The sequence below is a fragment of the Uranotaenia lowii genome, chromosome 3, assembly GCF_029784155.1.
Source record: "Uranotaenia lowii strain MFRU-FL chromosome 3, ASM2978415v1, whole genome shotgun sequence".
Taxonomy (NCBI): Eukaryota; Metazoa; Arthropoda; class Insecta; order Diptera; family Culicidae; genus Uranotaenia; species Uranotaenia lowii.
In genome coordinates this window covers 54,675,296-54,694,223 of record NC_073693.1, presented here as the reverse complement: position 1 = coordinate 54,694,223, position 18,928 = coordinate 54,675,296, and the positions used below count along the sequence as shown (strand labels likewise).

General features: G+C 40.8%; 1 protein-coding gene across 1 annotated transcript in view; it reads left to right on the top strand.

Moving 5' to 3' along the window:
* Positions 1–18,928, top strand: part of LOC129751690 (G protein alpha i subunit) — an 89,786-nt gene that overhangs the window by 61,140 nt on the left and 9,718 nt on the right. Inside the window, exons 3-5 of the mRNA XM_055747353.1 lie at positions 10,356–10,642; positions 10,750–10,844; positions 11,045–11,233. Coding sequence (XP_055603328.1) covers positions 10,356–10,642; positions 10,750–10,844; positions 11,045–11,233 — 571 coding nt within the window. The remainder of the gene's footprint in view (positions 1–10,355; positions 10,643–10,749; positions 10,845–11,044; positions 11,234–18,928) is intronic.

Genomic DNA, 18,928 nt, shown 5'->3' with positions numbered 1-18,928 from the left:
ACAAAGCTATGACTGTTTATTTTTCTGGATAATAAGGGCCAAATAAAGCTTCATACAGATGTCTCCAGTGACGGCAACTCGACGGCAGATTCGAATTCCTTAGAAAATTGCACGTCAGATAAGTAATATTTCGGGTCTTCCAACTTTCGACTTCTAGTTTTTGGGATTTAGGGTCGTAGTTTTCCTCCTGTACAATTTTCTGACAATATGAATATCAATATCAAGGGTTTTTTTTGTTTGTTTTTCTGGGATCGCTGTTGACATGGAATAAAATTCTTTTAGATTTGTCGTCACGAAACTAGAGAAGCATTTTTTTTTCAGAACAGCTTTTAGATTTTTTGCATGAAATGTTGAGTAAATGGTCGCGATAAAGGATTTCAAAATAAATCTGATAAAAAAGTAGTTTCTCAAAGCCAATGCAGTTGAGTTGACTTTGACACTTTTCAGACAATGCAAATTGCCCGACTTTCATACATATGTACATAAGTTTTTTTCGCGAGTTTAATAATTTCAAAACTTCATTTTTAATATTTGACGGTAGAAAAAATAAACTTAAAAATATTAAGTGTCTTTGAATTATTGAATTAATTATTAAAAATCAACATTGAGTGCAAAAAATGTGAAAATTCTGAATGAAAAGTAATTAGTTAAAGCACATAATTTACTAAAATTACTAGTCAAACGTATATATCCACTTATTCAGAAAAAAACATGTCATATCAATAGACAATTCGAGTTGTTTCAGTTGCATGAAGTCAATGAACGTGTTCAATTTTGTATGACAATTTGTATGCAAGAAAAACTTTACGCATATACAAGAAATTCAAATAAGTTTGAAATGAATTTATATTATTGATTTTGCCCATTCCTAAGATTAATTGCATGCATGTGAAGAAGCAAAGTATTTCATGAAAAAAAGTTATAACCATTTCGAAATAAAAAATCGTAATCCATTCACAAGTATTGTAAAATTGCAGGATTTGCTTTCTGAAGCTTTCAATAATTTCATGACATGTTTTTACGAAAGTTTTAAATCATCACACTTATTGGGTATGCAAAGCAGTATAATGCGATTCTTATTTTCATCCGGTTAACCAGCTTTCAAATTAGCTGTCAAAACACTAAAATTAAAAAATATTTACCTATTTGAAATTTTTTGTATGGCAACGAATATCATTTCTGGGATAATTCTTGTTCACATGCAATGTATTGCAAGAACCAAGCAATATTTTAAAAATACAAAATTATGCTTTTTGAACTTTCAGTACATCTCTGATGGTTTTTGAATGAAACTTTGGATTTTTCTGTACAAGCATCCTTACTAATTCAAAACACGTTGTTATAATTCAGGACTTAATGAATCGCTTCCAAAATTTTTATTGCTATTTTTAGCTGTAAAAACAACCAAACAAAGTTATTGGAGGTATACGAATTTATAAATTTGAAATTTCTTAACAAATTTTGCAGCAGAATTATGTACAACAATGGGGCAGGAGGAGATTGAGCGGACCAATTGTTGCACGATCCAACATATTTTCAGGTTAAGTATGGATCATAATTTTTTTTCAAAATCATGGAGTTAAAATTGTCTAACAAACGTTTCGTATAGAAAACTGATACGAAAAAAGTTTTGTTCTGACGTAAAACCTTATTTGCCGTAGAAGGAATGTTAAGGTTTTTGTTAACAATTAGCACAAAAACCGCACGAAAAAAAACAAGAAAAATTAAAACTGTCGTAAGATACACACTTACCTGCAGAAAATATCACAAAACCATCATTTCATCAGAAAACATTCCGAATTACATGATCCAGTATTATATTTGAGGAAATGTTGAAAAACAGCTGAAATATTGAAAGTTTAAGTCATGCTGTGCAACAATGGGTTAGGGGACAACGATTGGCAAATCACCCTACTACTATAAATTCTTAAGACTAAACTAGCAGATCATTTATGATCTGATGACTGGATCTAGCGCATGACTCTCTAAATCTAGACAGGACTATTGATTTCCGTTCTCCCAACATCTGAAGATTAGCTAGTTGGTGGATTTCAGAGTTTCTAGTTCTTGGGGGACTGTTTAGAATCATTCGAAGGAAGTTATTCTGGATGATTTGCAGCCTAGAATGGTGGGTATTAGCGCATGTCTCCCAGACTGGCAACGCATACTCGATTAAGGGAAGGATTATTTGCTTGTAGACTGCAAGTCTATTTTTAAGGGTAAGGGAAGATTTTCTGTTTATAAGGGGATAAAGAGATCGTTTCATGATTGTACATTTTGTAGATATTTTATCTACATGGGATCTGAATAGCAATTTGCTGTCAAGGGTTAGACCAAGGTAAACTACTTCACTCGACCATTCAATGGGAGTGTTGGCAAGATGAATTTTTAAATGATCAGGTGGAACAAGCCGAGGTGATTTTGAGTGTGGAAATAAGATAGTTTGTGTTTTGGCCGCGTTGATACAAATCTTCCAGCTGTTATAGTAGTTGGATAGAAAATCTAGACCTTCTTGTAGTTTTCGTGTCAGAGCTCGAATCACTCGACCCTTATAGATGATGGCTGTATCATCTGCAAACATAGATATTATGCCACCACCCGGAAGGGGAGGAACGTCTGAGGTTTTTTTTTTTTTATTAGTTGATCACCCAGGTGGTAAATCCTTTTTACGGATTGCATTCCAAGGCACGGCGAGCCACCGCGTCCCCCCAGTTTGCTACTCTGGGTCCATGGGTGCAATTGGACGACTCATGATACTATGTACCCCTACGCCATAAAATCCACCTGGGGCCTCTGGCCATAATTCCCATCCGGACCTAGCAACGAAGGCTTTACCCATGATGGGAGACCATACTCGCGCAATGCGCTCCACGGCAAATACTCGTTTTATTCGTACTACACCAGCAATCTCAACCACTCTTTGTCACGATTCACGACTAACGGGTTGGCAGTCCGTTCGCCGCTACTCGTGACTCGAGTCCCACATGCGGCCTCTTGTCGCAATTCGTGACGTCATGACCCGCCTCTCCTCACGACTCGAGACCCTCTCACACTCATCCTCTTGACACGTTTCGAGGCGACTCTACCACCTCTCCTCGTGTCTCGAGAGCCCTCAATCGTTCCGTCTCTTGACCCAATTCGAGACGAGAACAACTCGCCTCTCCTCGGGTCTGGAGATAACCACACATATCCCTTTTTCTCCATCTCGACTCTTCGAGACCCAACCTGAGGCCCATCCACTGGGCGCCACATGTTACGGCACAAGGCCCCTCTGTCTGTCGTGAGTCGATCGTATCCGCGAATCGGGGCCATAACGTCTGAGGTGTAGATATTAAAAAGGATAGGTCCTAGGAGGCTTCCTTGTGGAACTCCTGCATCTACGATGAATGTTTCAGATTGAGAGCCGCTCAAGAAGACCTGAAACTTTCTATCCGCAAGATAGTTTTTAATTATTTTCACGATGTAGATGGGGAAGTTGGATTGGTGCAGCTTATATACAAGACCATCATGCCAAACATTATCGAACGCCTTTTCGATATCCAGAAAGGCCATGGCAGATGTTTTTGATACGGACTTGTTCCGCCTTAAGATGTTGGTAACCCTAAGCAACTGATGGACTGTGGAATAACCTTTTCTAAATCCGAACTGTTCTGGGAGAAATATGTTATTCTGGTTTGAGAACTCAAGAATACGGTTAAGAATCAGCTTTTCAAATAACTTCGAGATGGAGGACAGTAAACTGATGGGTCGATAGCTTTTAGCACTTGTGGGGTCTTTGCCGGGCTTATGAATTGGTATAATTTTTGCTAGCTTCCAACGAGATGGGAAATAACCAAGCTCAAGGCATTTGTTGAAGACCATACTTAGGTGAGCAAAGAATGTCGTACTCAAATTTTTCAACTCCAGGTTGAAAACACCATCAAAACCAGGGGCTTTCATATTTTTTGCTACTTTGATTGAAGCTATCACCTCATCAGCAGTTATTCTTGACTCTACAGGGATTTCTACGGGAGTATCAGCGACGCTAGACATTACCATTTGAACGGCAGACTCGTGCGGACTGATTATGGCACGGCCTAAATTGTGGGAAGCTACGAAATGTTGGCCAAGAGCGTTGGCTTTTTCGACAGGGGTTAGTAAAATCGTAGAGTTTTGGTTGGGAGAGGAAAGGGGAGGGATAGGTCTAGGTTTGTTTTTCAAAATCTTAGTCATCTTCCAAAATGGTTTGCTGTAATCTGGGAGAGAACGAAGGTGGTTTGCAAAATCTCGATTTCGTTGTTCCATGATTCTGACTTGAATAATTTTTTTGAGACGGTTCATGTTAGTCTTCAGATGAGGGAGACCAGAACGTTGATATTGACGACGATATATATTACGGAGCCGGATGAGATATTTAGTAGACCTGTCTAAATTTAAAGAGTTACTCACCAATCTGGAGGCTGGCACATGTTGATCCCGGGCTGCAGATATCGCTTCGTCGATTTCTTGTAGGCACTGGTCGATGTCTTCAGATGATTGCGGCTGGGTGTGGTAGTTTATGTAGGAGTCAACGCACAGTTGAAATTGGACCCAATCAGTACGATGATAATTCCGTCGCAGGATTTGATGTCGGTTCACGAGGGAGCCCACTTTCGCCACCACTGGGTAGTGGTCAGAGCTAAGGTCTTGGATGGTCATAGGATCGGAAACGTTCCTCATGTTGGTGATGAAGATGTCGATGGTTGAGTGGATCCCGGAGCGACTCAATCGGGTGGGAGAATCAGGACTCAGGATTATGTTATGACCTTCCTCAAGAACTTGTTGGACGATGGTTCCGTTGCTATTCCGTCGAGTATTACCCCAGGATTGGTGCTTTGCGTTGAGGTCACCAGCAATAATGTATTGCCCACGTCGTCGAGATAGTTTCATGATGTCTTGGCGAAATGCTGCAGCCGATCCGTCGTGAATGGTTGATTGCTTGGGGCAATAAGCTGCGATGATGGTGATTGGGCCGACCGCAGTGTCAATTTCAACTCCTATCGCTTCGATGATTCCAAGCCCAAAGCTGGGCAACAGCCGACAGTTAATGTTGCACCGCGAAATGATGGCAACACCTCCGCCCCCCGATTGGTTGCGATCCATCCTGGCAATGCGGAAACCAGGGATGTAGAGATTCACATCAGGTTTGAGGTGAGTTTCTGTGATGGCAGCGATGTCTATTTTTTGGTTTTCAAGGAAATCGGCGAGCTCTAGGGTTTTGTTCTTGATTGAACAAGCATTCCAGTTGAGGATGTTGATGCTTTCTTCAGGGCCCATATTGACTCATGAAGTTTAGCAACACTCTAGTTGCGGCTTGGATTTGCTGTTCCTTAGATCGGCATTGGCTGAGTCCTTTGTACATTGCTTGGACAAATTCCATCATCTGGTCTGGAGAAAAAAGAGTGTCATCAGCAGAGGGAAAGGTCGACGAACCTGAGTTTCCCCAGGTTGACGGGGGAACTTGAAGCGCTGATGGTTCTGCGGCAGCGTTGGTTATTCGATGTTGTGCAGAGAAGGTTGATTGTAGGTTTTTTCTAGGTTGGTTCAGCTGGAGGGGTGGCAGATTCGGCACGTTGTACCGAAGAGGAGGGAAATTTTCCTCTGTGTTTGGCGGGGGGGAGTTTCGACGACGATTGTGACTATTCTGATTCCTGGTGGACGCTTTTCTCCTGATTTCAATAAATTCAGCTCTTTTGGGACAGGCACGGTTGAACCCTTCGTGATTAGCCCCACAGTTGGCGCACTTCGGTTCTGATGTTTCGACCATTTGTTCACAGCTCGATATTTCATGCGCACCGGCACATCTGCCGCAGCGGGGATTCATGTGGCAGTTCCTCGTCCCGTGACCGAAGGAAAGGCATTTTACACATTGCGTGACGTCGCGTTTCTTAGGGTGGTAAGACTCCCACTCAACAATAATGTTGAAGAGAGCTCGCACTTTGCGGAGGTCGTTCATTTTAATGGAACCTTTCTCAAGATGGGCCAGATACAGCAGGTCTCGATGATTTCCTGTTTCAGCACGTTTCATGGGGAACACTTTGATCGGCTTGAGGTTTAGGTGTTTCAGCTCCATCACGATGTCTTCCGGTTTAATTTCTGGCAGTCCTCGAATAACGACCTTCAATGGCTTGTTTCCCGGGGAGTCATGGGTAAAGTACTCGAGCTGCTTGGTTTTGAGATACTGTCGGGTTTTGTTAAAGTCGTCTTCAGTCGAACAAACTATTTTGGTGCCCACGCTGCAAAGCTTGAATAAGGGATGGATTTGAGAAGCTGCGAGCTCGTTCCGGAGGGAGGCGATCTCTTTATTAGTTGTGAAAAGCGGCGGTACTTTCGCCTTTTTCAGAATAATCTGATCGGGAGCGGCTTGTACCGGAAGAGAGGCAAAACTGTTTCTGGCCAACAGTCTGGCATTGTGGTCCGATGGGCAGGAATCTTCTTCACTTCGAGGTCGTTTTGAACCACTGGATTGAGAGCTACTTTCAGCTGGGCGGCGGCTTGAGGCAGGTGCTTTTTTGTTGCGCGTCATTTCAGCGGCAACTGGTGGCGACGGGTTAAAAGCGAAATTTTGCAGCTTATTTTTAATACTAGCCACCTCTAGAAGGTGGCCAAGCGACGAAGAAACAATACTAGGACCCGAAATCGCGATACGTACTTTCGAGCTTTACAATTGAAAAAACGCGGGAAAGAAAATAATCCGAAAGAAAACTGCAATCTATTTGCAACGGGAAAACACGTCTGTTCTGCTCGAGAGGCAAATAGCGAATGCCATGACCTTTCCGCACGAACGCTGTTCTTTTTAAAGGAAATTTGTCCGCGCATTTCGCTGAAAATATGCAACAATCTAAGCAATCCGTGCTTTCCGATTATCTCATTTTATCTGTCCGTCAGATGGTCCCAAAACAGAATCAAAATCCATAAACTTTTGCCTCTGCTCTTTTCACTGCCTAATCTGTATCCTACAATAGGGTGACCAGTTCTAGTATTAAATCAAAGAATTACAACATTTTGAGGACCAAATCTGAGGAATATCGACATTTACTTTTCGCTTTTTGTTACCCTGAGCTCAACTACTCTTAAAAGTTTATTTTTACATCATAGAAATCAAATTCAACACTTAAATCCACTCAAGAATGCACATTTAATCCATTTTATGTTTAAATACGGCTCAGCGAGTTTCTGAAATCTCTCGTTGTATGTTTTTCGCGGTTCTTCATGTAATAAATATCACAAAAAAAGTAAAATTTATTTAATTTCCAGCGGTTTTCATGTTTTCATATCAATTTAGTGAAAAAAAAAAACAATGGTTTTCAAGAAGAAAATTAATGATTTTTCATTTTTCGTTATATGTATTTCCATTCATGACATATGACATCGGAAACCATTTTTTTTTACTTTAAATTTTACACTTAATACCAAAGTTTAGCAGACATAGGGAAATTTCATTATTCCAACCGGGATGGTCACGATCTTTGTTCAAAACGCCATCTTTTTCGGCCATATTTTGTTTCGGCTCAAGTTTCAGACACCAACGAAACTAAAGCATGGATCACTACAAATCTGGACGCATTAAAACGGGTCTATCTCGGAGCTATGTAAACGAAATAAAAATGTTTTGAACTTGAAATGTAGGGTTTTTATTGCACTTTAAAGGAAAAATAATAAAAAAATTATTCCGATGTTGTTTTGATGAATTTTCGAACTTTTCGTTAAGTATCACTCATTATAGTTTGAACACCCTATTCGCTGACCTCAGCGGCCATTTTGTTCCACAATCTCTTCATCTCTGTTGCATCCCGAGTCGTCCTTCCATTCTTCTTCATCTTCTGCTTGACAATTGCCCAAAATTTCTCGATAGGGCGGAATTGAGGGCAGTTGGGTGGGTTGATGTCCTTTCCGACAAAATCCACCCGTTGGCCCAATACCACTGTAGAACCTCCTAGCTGTAGTGGCAGCTTGCCAAATCTGGCGAAAACTTAACTAGTGCTTTGTGAGATCTAATGTACGAATAAAAAGTTTTTCAGGCATTCCTCCTTGTAAATTTCGGAGTCCATGGTCTTATTTTTCACAAAAACCGGAATTTTTCGTCCGCAGCTGCAAATACCTTGCCAGATCAAACACTTTCTTGCAAACTTATCAGCAAAAACGAATTTGAAGTTGCCGGGGACATCACCATGACCAGTGCAGTGCACCACTGCAGTGGCTTTACATAATTTTTGGCCAGAAAGCTGCCCAAAATCCATCTTCACATACGTTTCGTCATCCATGAGGATGCATCCGTCGAACTTCGTTGGAATCTTCTTGTATAACTTGCGGGCACGTCCTTTGGCTACTAAATTCTGCTTCGATGTCCGGTTTGGTTGCTTACTGGTCCGATAGGATCGTATTCCTTCGCGTAGACGAATTCTGCTGACGGTTCACCGGTCGGCGTTGAATTTCTTGGCAATGGCATAGTCCGACTTTTCCTTGATCGTTCTCAACACCTTCAAATGCAGTTTCTGATCCTTAATTCCACTATGACGCTTGGTATGAACCTGCCGATCTATAGTACGCATCTCACAGACCCGTTTGAGAACGCTACACACGGTTGATTTGACCATTTTTAACGATTTCGCGATTTTTGAACCCGACCACGTCGGGTTTTTGACGTGGTTGTTCAAAATTTATTTTCATCTCGCGGCTTCCGTCACGTGTAACTTTTTCGAAACAAAACGAATCGTAATGAAATTTTCAGCACTGGTAGAAGAAACATTCCTCTACAAAGTGCTGCCAAAACATTCCAGATCCGACAACTAGGAGCACTATGATAAAATAAATAGTGCGTGCAGATTTGTAGTGATCCATGCTTTATAATGATTTTTTTTGCTTCATAAATAGTTAGTGAACATTCCGATTCCAAAATGGTATAATATATGAAAATGGGTTCCGTAACCCTAACCTGCTAATTGTCTTTTTTCCGTAAAGGAAGGTTGACTCAAAAAGATAACTTTTTTTCGCTTCACTAATACTTCTATGCGTCTTTGGAATCAAGTGTCGTCCTGGTTTTGCAACATAGAAACTCGGTATTTCATGCTGTCAGAGCTCATATAAAATCCCTGTCAAAGTTTGATTTATCATCCCACCTTTGGTGGCATATTTTTGCATTTCGAAGTGCAACTTTTTGTACCGTTTCTTTACCCTGGGCGTGGTGGGGGGTTAAATTTTTTTTTTATTTTATTTTTGTTTGTTTGTTATATTACACTACACAGCGTTATATATCGTAAAGTCCAAACTGCAACACTTTATATATTGAATAGTTTAATCCCTTTGCTGCCGCTTAAAAACCTTTTTAAACCTTTTTGTACAGCCAACTATTTGAAATCTTTTTTTTTATCATTAGTTTAAGAGAGTCACTAGCCGCGATAAAAGGCGATATTTCAGAATCGAATATTTCAGCATTCTAATGTTTGTCAGCTTTTGAATGACATCTTTCGTTCTTGATTGGAAGTTTTAACCCCACGATGAGAAATTAAATAGAGAATTAGTCTATACATATATTGTTATACTTTATAAAAAAAAACAATTGAAATGATCAGTTCAGCCCCCCGGGGCTTGTGATATAGCTCAGTTGGCAAGTCCGTTGCCTCCTGAACCGATGTCCGCGAGTTCGAGCCCAAGAGTAAATATCGAACACAGTTGTATCGGATGAGTTTTTCAATAACGATTCCCCAACTGCAACGTTGATATAAGTCGCGAATGCCATAAAGATGGTAAACGACTATAATCGAAACAAAAAAAAGTTCAGCCCTTATTTACATTAAGCTATTTTGAGGAATTTCGTACAGCCGGTCTCCGCATAACAAATCATCACATGTGCTGCATTTCCCTTCCCTGTATCGACTACACGGACTTGGCCGGCGTCGATATTGGTTCATGTAAAAGATTTAAATTCATAAAACTGTACAGTGAAATTGTATTGCTTGTTACCAACAATCTTTCATTTGGTTCATTATGCAATTTTTATTACCTCGAACCAATCACGGAGTGCAACCGTTATGCCATTGGCCAGCAGGGAGCGCAGCAGCTCACTAGTTCAAGTAGTCTAATCTTTGACCGGGGGCAACTCTCTCTTATTCCTCCTAATCCCCTGGTTATCGGTAAAGTGATCAGATGCCATGGTTCTGTATTAATCAAACTTAAATAGGTTGAATTGCCTTTTTGTCTGCAATTTTCCTAGAAACGAAAACAATTTCACTTTAAATTGTACAAATCACATTTTGAATTTTCCTTGATCTGTTCCAACCATTTACTGTAGTTGAAACCCCACTCATCGATCCGTACTATTCTTTTCTCCCCCGCAGGACATCGCCCGCCAGTTTTTCACATACGCCTCGGCCACCGAGGAAGGCGAACTGACGCCGGAGCTGGTCTCGCTAATGAAGAAACTGTGGACCGATCCGGGCGTGCAGCTTTGCTTTTCCCGATCCCGGGAGTACCAGCTCAACGATTCCGCCGCCTACTACCTGAACTCGCTGGACCGGATCTCCCAGCACAGCTACATTCCCACCCAGCAGGACGTGCTTCGGACACGGGTCAAAACGACCGGCATCGTCGAGACGCACTTCAGCTTCAAAGGCATTCACTTCAAGTGGGTATCCCGAACGTTGAAGATTTCGGTCGAGCGTTTTTCGTTGGACATAATTTTATTTGTTTGCTAACTTACCTTTTCTTTTCTCCTTTTCCCTACACCCCCAGAATGTTCGATGTGGGAGGCCAACGTTCGGAACGGAAGAAATGGATACACTGCTTCGAAGGTGTAACGGCAATTATTTTCTGCGTAGCGCTTTCCGGTAAGATTTTCGAGATTTCTCGTTTCCGCAGGGGAAAAATCAATCCATCGGACATGGTGGGTTCGTTCCCCGAAAAATAAAACAAAAATCAAATTACCCCGGCTGACTTTCGCTGGATCTAACCAAGCGATGATAAGTCAGTCAATCAATATCGACAGAACGGGTTTTCTGATAAGTTTCCTTCTCTTTCGATTCAAAAGGATACGATCTGGTGCTGGCAGAGGACGAAGAGATGAATCGGATGATTGAATCGATGAAGCTGTTCGATTCGATATGCAACTCCAAGTGGTTCGTCGATACCTCCATCATACTGTTCCTCAACAAGAAGGATCTGTTCGAGGAGAAAATCAACCGATCCCCGCTGACCATCTGCTTCCCGGAGTACAGTGGTGAGTAGATTCTTTTTAAATTTGTTTTACGAAATTTGACCTACATCGCGAACGGATAGTAAACAGTAATCAATGTAAAAAAATGCAAAAAATCCCTCATTCAATTACCTAAAAATGATCATTAAATTTAGAAAATATTTCAACTACACTTAGAAGCTTTCAAAATACAAAATTAGATAATAAAATTCAGATAGAATTGTGAACATATGTTTGAAACGATAAAAAAAATATAAAAAATCTGTTATAATGACTTGAAATTATTAGCGACACCATGTCCTCAATTGTATTTAGATTAATTGGGAAGATTTTGTGAAGCTTAAGCCATACATTTTTTCCTAGCTACAAAACGTCAAACATTCACCTGGCATCGCAAATACTACTTTTGCGAAATAAGCAGATTTTACGCAACCAGAACCAGAGATACAAAATAAACTTTATTAAAACGAACAATTATAAAAAAAAAACTTTGAAGTGGACTTATGCCGATAAACTGGTGTATGATAATGTGCGCGTTCGAATTTATTTAACCATTTATGTTTGAAAAATAACCATTATTGACCTTTTCCCACGTTGTGTAATTTTATGACTTCTCTTCGAGAACCCATAAAATGAATTTTCGGCGAGAAGTTCAAATATGCACCCTAGAAGTAAGAAAATGGTTATTTTAGTTTAGTTTATTATTTGAAATTACGGTAGCCTCAATGATACATAAAACTGTTGTAGGGGAGATGAGGGCATAACGAGCACCCGAGGCATAATGAGAACTACGCTTTTCTACGAAAGTGCGTATTTTCTTAAATAAATTTTCATGAGGATTTGTTTCGTACTTCCTATAGTATTAATTTTTCACAAAAAAAGGAATCTCCTTATCATCTTTACAGAGATATTTAAAAAAAACTAGCTTGGTTCTAAAGTTACGAAAATATTATAATTTTTGAGCACCACGAAATAAGCTCTTATGATCTTAAAATAACCTTGATCAATAATGTACGCACTGCAACATGATGTACACATTGTTTCTCAATTTTTACCATCATAAAATTTTTGATTTTTCACTTTTATCAATTTTAAAACACGTTTTTACTTAAATTTGTTGACTAGGGGCATATAGAGCACCATATTATCGAGGCATAATGAGCATTTTCTGCCGTAGAATCTAGCAGCGAAAAAAAATTGATGTAAAGCGCCACACTTTGACTAGTTTTCATCCGACAATTTAGCCTATTGGTAAGGTGTCGGAGAGGTAATCAAAAGACTAGAGTTAGATTTCTGTTCGAGGGGATTTTTTTTTCCATTCACAATTCATGATCAATTTTTTTATTGTTACATTATACGGCTAGTAGCATCATCCTCCGAACAAAGCACTTAATGTATGAGCGTGCGTGAATTGTTTGTATTCTACAAACAGACCTAGATTATTTTGTTATTGTTTTGTTTGATGAATCTACGACTCACCTGACTTCATCGAATTGAATTCGCTGCTAGATTCCCCGGCAAAAACGCACATCTTGCTCTGATTAATGGTGCTCATACTGCCTCAGGGGGGGTTCTCATTATGCCTCCACAGTAGCTGGTTTTCAGCTTTTGACAAATTTTTTTAAAATGCATTTTTTAACGTTTTCTTCTAGTTTTTCACGTTTCAGCCCGTTAGGGAATAGGCTTTTCAAGTGTCTGAACACGAAACAATAATGTAACCTCCATATTATAGCTATTTTCTATGGTTAACTAACCGTTTTCCTTAAGGTGGCCATTATGCCCCCATCTCCCCTACAAGGTCAAGGGATGTTTCGCATCCCGCTTGATGCGAACCTTCCGTTGTGCCACGATGGTGATCTCCTGCAACGGAATCTTCTCGGAATGGCGTATTTCTTCATGTTCGACTGGTTTTCTTTGGATGTTGTCAAAATCAACACAGAGGGATGGCCTGTTTCTGTACCACTTTTGTCCACTGTTTGCTGAAAAGGAAGTATTTCCAACATGGGCATTATTCCAAGTTGTTACGTAAATGAAATACAAGAAATCGAATACAAGAAAAATTACCAGTTCCTAAGCGTTAAATCAAAGATCCCCAAGTATCAAGATAGTCGGGCTGTTGTTTTTTCGAACAAATCGTTGGCGTCACCTACACAATGCTTATGGTGCTGCCGCCCGGCGAGATGGGATCCAAGCTTTGCAGCTTTGCATGCAAGCTTTGAGTGGAAGCACATCATCACACTGATACTTAGAAAATCAAGCGCAACTTCCCTCACACACAGATGGCTGCAACGTTACACGATTTGTCTATGTATCGTGTGACCAACATCTTTTAAATAAGTGGTCGTGAATCTCGTTTTTAAGCTTTTTTCCTCAGATTTAAGCTTTTTTTTTGCCTTGAGAGCATAGGAGACGAAAGCTTAAATCTGAGGAAAAAAGCTTAAATCTGTCAAAAAAGGGGAAATCTGAGATATGTGCTCCATACGGTTTGAATAGCGTTGCCGCCGCCTGCTCACACAATGTTTATGATGATATTGTTCACAACAGTGCAATTTGCACTGGCGCATGTGTGTGTTCATTCTCGAGGTTGGATCTCAACCCGTCAACCCTCATTTGGCGCTAGTGGTTTGTCGACAGAATTCCGTGGAAGCCGATAGCGGTTAAATGCACCTGGGAGGTTCCTGTTGAGGCAGCGGTAGCACAGATTCTATGTTCATCCGACATGATAAAATTATCATGAAACGCGTTCTGCTTGCTTCACGGCAACTTTCAAAGTGTCGTAGAAAAAAACTTCATGTTTTTCAACCTTTTTTGGTTAATATATGAGAACTACCAAAATGATTACAATTTCGCTAAATTTTTTTTTAAAGGTAACCATATTGATAGATTTGGAGAAAAAGCCAGAAAATGATATAAAATTGAGCGTGTGTTTCTAAAACGTGTCTCGAAGACAGTACTCCTACAACAAAGCTCCTACATGACAAAGATGACGACTTCCTTCAGTGTGACATCTGTCACATGATGAGTCACCGATGGGTAACCTTGGTTCAGATGAGGGGTCCATCCAACACCTCCCCTTTTTATTACAGCCGATACGGCTCATAATGCACTGGCGTTCTTCTGTTCCTCGAAGAGTGGCGAGGTATGGGCGGATTAGGTGGGTGAGGCTGCCTACGATGTTGGCTTGTAATTGATTCTATTTCCTGTTTTCCGAGAGCAGGTATTAAACCAGAGTTAATTAGAACTTCGTTGTTGTCTTCTGGAACCGAATTCGACTCGGACAAACCCCAAGAATCGAGTAAAATAGATAGTGGGATTCTGGCCGAGGACTTGGACTTGATTGATTCATCAGCAGACTCGCACCGTTGCCTCATCTGGTTGCAGTGCCATTCGAGTTAGTTTTAATTTCTGTGGGAGTCATATATTGTAGATAACATTTCCTACTCGTTCTAAAACTTGACCCGTTTCCTAACACCAGGAGTTATTTTCGTAGACTTTTGACCAGACCAGGTCCTGACGTTCATAGCTGAACTGCTGATCTTGCTTGCTGGTATTCGAAATATACTGGGACGGTGGTTTGAGTAAGTTGAGAGACGTGCGCACTGACCTACCCAAAAGAATTTCAGCTGACGTTTTTCCATCCGGTGCACCGCGACACGGGGTGGAGCGATAACAAAGAAGAAAAGTGTCGATGGCTTATGCTATTTAGGACCTCTCCCCTGCCGTTGGAAGCATAATTGTCACATGTTACAAAAAGGCGAAGCGAGAAAAACGCAATCAAAGTTTCACAAAAACACTTCGCTGTTATCGCACAGTTTCGCAATTTTTGTTGACTCCAATGCCGTAGATCTCTAAAGTATACTCCTATCATATGAGCCTCGATCAAATTTTTCAAAAATGAACTGTTTTTTCAGTGAAAATCCGTGTGTGACATTTATGCCGCGAAATTCTATGAATAGTCGAAAAATGGACGCATATTTGTCACACCACGAACATTTTCCCAGTAGTTGTTTGGTTTGGTATTTCGTGTGTGGCTCTTGTGTTTTATTTGTGAATGGAAGCTTAAATTGAAAAAAAATATGTCTGAATCAGATTATTTGAAAGCATACATAATCTGGTGATAAACACGAAGTCTTAAACGCGTTCGATAAATAAAACGGCACGGAGGAGCAATTTGCGGCAGCTCCTTTACTTAACAGGAAGCAACATTTCATCAATTAATTGTCAGCTGCCGTGCTGAAAATGTCGCAACCACGAGAGAAGCGATACCAGAAGAGGACAATCAATCCGTTTGAATTGAATACGGTCCTGGGACAAGTTCCGGATGATGTAACTCTGACGGAATAGCTCGTAAACATTAAAAACAGACATCTTCGGTATTTTGCGAAGTGCGCCAAAATCAAAAACTCAAAGCAAAACAAAAAAAATGGTCTGCTAAAACCACCGACAATCACGTATGGCCATCCTGGACAATTGTGGATTACAGTAACACGGCGCCGGAAGAGTAATAATTTGACTAATGCAGCGAAGCGGGTACGTTTACATGCACTCTTCCAAGCGCCAGCAACGAACCCGAAGCAGTTTGCAGAGTTTTTCTTACACATGCTGAGATGTCGCGAAAACAGTGACCCTCCCCCTCTTCATATCTCCGTGATCCCTTCCCGACTATCAAGGACACGTATGCCAAGTTTGGTGAAATTCTATTCAGACGTTCCGAAGTTATAACACGTTCATTTCTTGAGTGTGACAAATATGCGTCCAATCGTCTCAGTGTGACAATTATGCGTCCATTTGTCCCAGTGTGACAAATTGACTTTGAATTTTTCTTGAAATTTCTAGAATAAACTTCATGTTTTGACAAAGAATTTCAATAAAACGTATCAAATTATGACGATTGGTGTCAAAAAGAGAAAATGGTCGAAATGTCACATGTGACAATTATGCGTCCAACGGCAGTCCCTCTGCTGTAATTTTCTTCATTGTCCTTTGGAACGTGTCAACAAAACGTTCAGCAAGTTCGTTAGACTGCGGGTGGCGGGTGGTTAGTTTTCAGAGGCAAAATTCCATTCACTTCGCAAGATTACTCGAATTCTTCGCTGACCAATTGCCGACCGTTGTCGCTAACCCGGGTTTCCGGCATGTCGAATCTGGCAAAAATAATACGAAGGATGATTATAGTATCTGCCGTAATGATACGTTTTGTTGGGACTACCTCGGGCCGCTTGCTGAATGCGTCGACGAGAATCATAGAATACATACCATGGACTAGCCCGGCATAGTCGATGTGAATCCTTTGTCAGGGTTTGGTAAGAGCTGGCCAGGATTCAAGAGTTGTTTTTTTTTTTTTTGTTGGTTTTGGCTACACAAGCGCACTCGGTGCAGGCGCGAACAAGTCGAGCGATGCTGTCGTCGATACCAGGCCAATACACGTAATTTCTGGAGACCGAACGTATTCGATCTACACCAGGGTGGCCTTTGTGCAGCTGATGGAGAATTTTCTTGTAGAATTTTGCTGGAATAACTAACCTTTCTCCATAGGTCAGGCACCCCGACGAAGTAAACAGACCATCGCTGGAATTGCTGGAGTTGTGTTTCGCTGAGATCCGATTTGCTTTTCGGCCACCCTTGCTGGAATTTGTCGCATATTGAACCTGCACTTTTCAATGCGAATCGTGAAAGCGTTGTCCTGGAGTCGGCTTAGAATCGGGTGTACGTTTCGGTTCAGTTCGTGCTCCGATTTTCCTCCAACCAGAAGATCATCCAAGTAGTCACGAGTGCACTGAAGTTCGCTTAGCATGCCATCTGCTGCTGGAATTATCTGCTGGAATAGGGCTTTTGCTACACACACACATATAAGAGGTCTGTTTGGCACACATAAGAAGATTTATATGCGGCGAAAGCAAAATGCAACTAAAATTTTATTTTTTCCTGGAATATTAGCGCTTTTTGATTTCTTAACAAAAAAAGAGTGATATAGTAAATTTTAAATCATCTGCTATAAAATGGATACGATTATTTGGATTTTAGATAGAATAACAGTACGAAACCAATCAGAGCAAAATTGAAAAAAAAGGAAATTATCATTGCAAGGCATTAGAAACGTTTCCACCATATCCTTTGACAACGGACTCTGATCTATTTTATAGGATTTTGAACCAAGACGATGAAGTTAAGAGCTTCCGTCGTGAAATTTGGCGAGAATTATCATCAATTTTTGTTCTGCTTCCACTGAAAACTTAACAGAATCTTTATTTTCTCAGAATATCTCATTCGAAATCAGACATCAAATTTTCAACAAGTTGACAAATGAACCAGAAGGCTTTTCAAAAATGTGCTATTCAATAAAAATATTTTTCTATTTATCAAAAAAACAACTTTTTATCGTTGACTTCTATTCAATTTACATGAAGCTGTCACTTTTGTTTGCCCAACGGCTTACTTATACTAATACACTGTGCAAAAGCCCTATGCTCGCTGGGCAGATTTGATACCCGGAGAAAGTCGTGTGAAGCGGAACAAACCTTTGTGGGTATTTATGGTGAGGAGATGCTGGCTATTTTCGTCCACCTGGACCTGGAAATAGGCGTCCGAAAGGTCGATGTGAGTGCAAAATCGACACACGGACATGCTGGTGAATATATCCTCTGGCAGAGGAAGTGGATTTTGATTTGCTTCCAGCACACTATTGAGTCCTGTGGAGAAGTCGGCACAGATGCGAACGGTACCGTTTGGTTTGCGGACGCTCATAATCGGCGCGGCCCAGTCCGAAAAATCGACCGGTTGTAGGACGCCAAGATTGACTAAGCGCTGGTTTTCATCCTCAACAACACCTTTCATGCTGTAGGGAATAGGGCGTTTACCACGGAACACTGGTTTGGAATTTCCACGGAGTGACAACTGCACTTCGGTCTTCGTACACAACCCCATACGACTGGTGAACACTTCGGAGAACTTTGATTGCTGATCTGCCACAGTTTTGGACGATGGATCTTTGCTGCTGGTTACTTGTTTGCAGAACGTGTTATACGGGACGTCTAACAAACCAAACATCTCCATCCAATCGGTGCCCAGTACGGATAGGTTCACTTTCGGAGAAGCGACGTAACGTAAACCTCGTTTGGAAGTGCCGTTAATGTTTACATCATACCAGAATTCCGAAGCGAGCGGCAGAGCATCGCCCGATGCTGTTATCGCCTGGTGGGTTGGTGGCAGGTTTGCCGATTTTTTTTCTTTTTCATAGGAATTTAACCCATTAAGGTCATTTCTACACTTTTTTTGTTTTCCAGCCGATTTCCCAAGAAAGCAATCACAGTAGCCTTCCCTGTGGCCTTTTTAATTTTGTTTGGCGACAAGTGTCCAACTCTTCCCAGTATCGTTTATGCTGGTTAGAGGACCAAGTTTGAATTTTGTTTCTGAACCAACATGGCGATATTGGGGCAGCCGGCTCTGGTCCGTAAAATTGCTTTTCCGATCCAACTCTAGCGAGTTCGTCGGCGCATTCGTTTCCAAAAATTCCCTTATGTCCGGGTACCCATAGAAGTGAAGGTTTAATCCATTGCCTTCCGCAAGTTCTTCGATTGCTTTCCGGCATGCGATTACCAGTTTTGATCTAGAACTTGAAGCACTAAGTGATTTGATAGCTGCTTGGCTATATGAACAGAAATAAATTGTTCTGAACATAATTTTCTTTTGATGTGCAACTTGCACTCCATACATAATAGC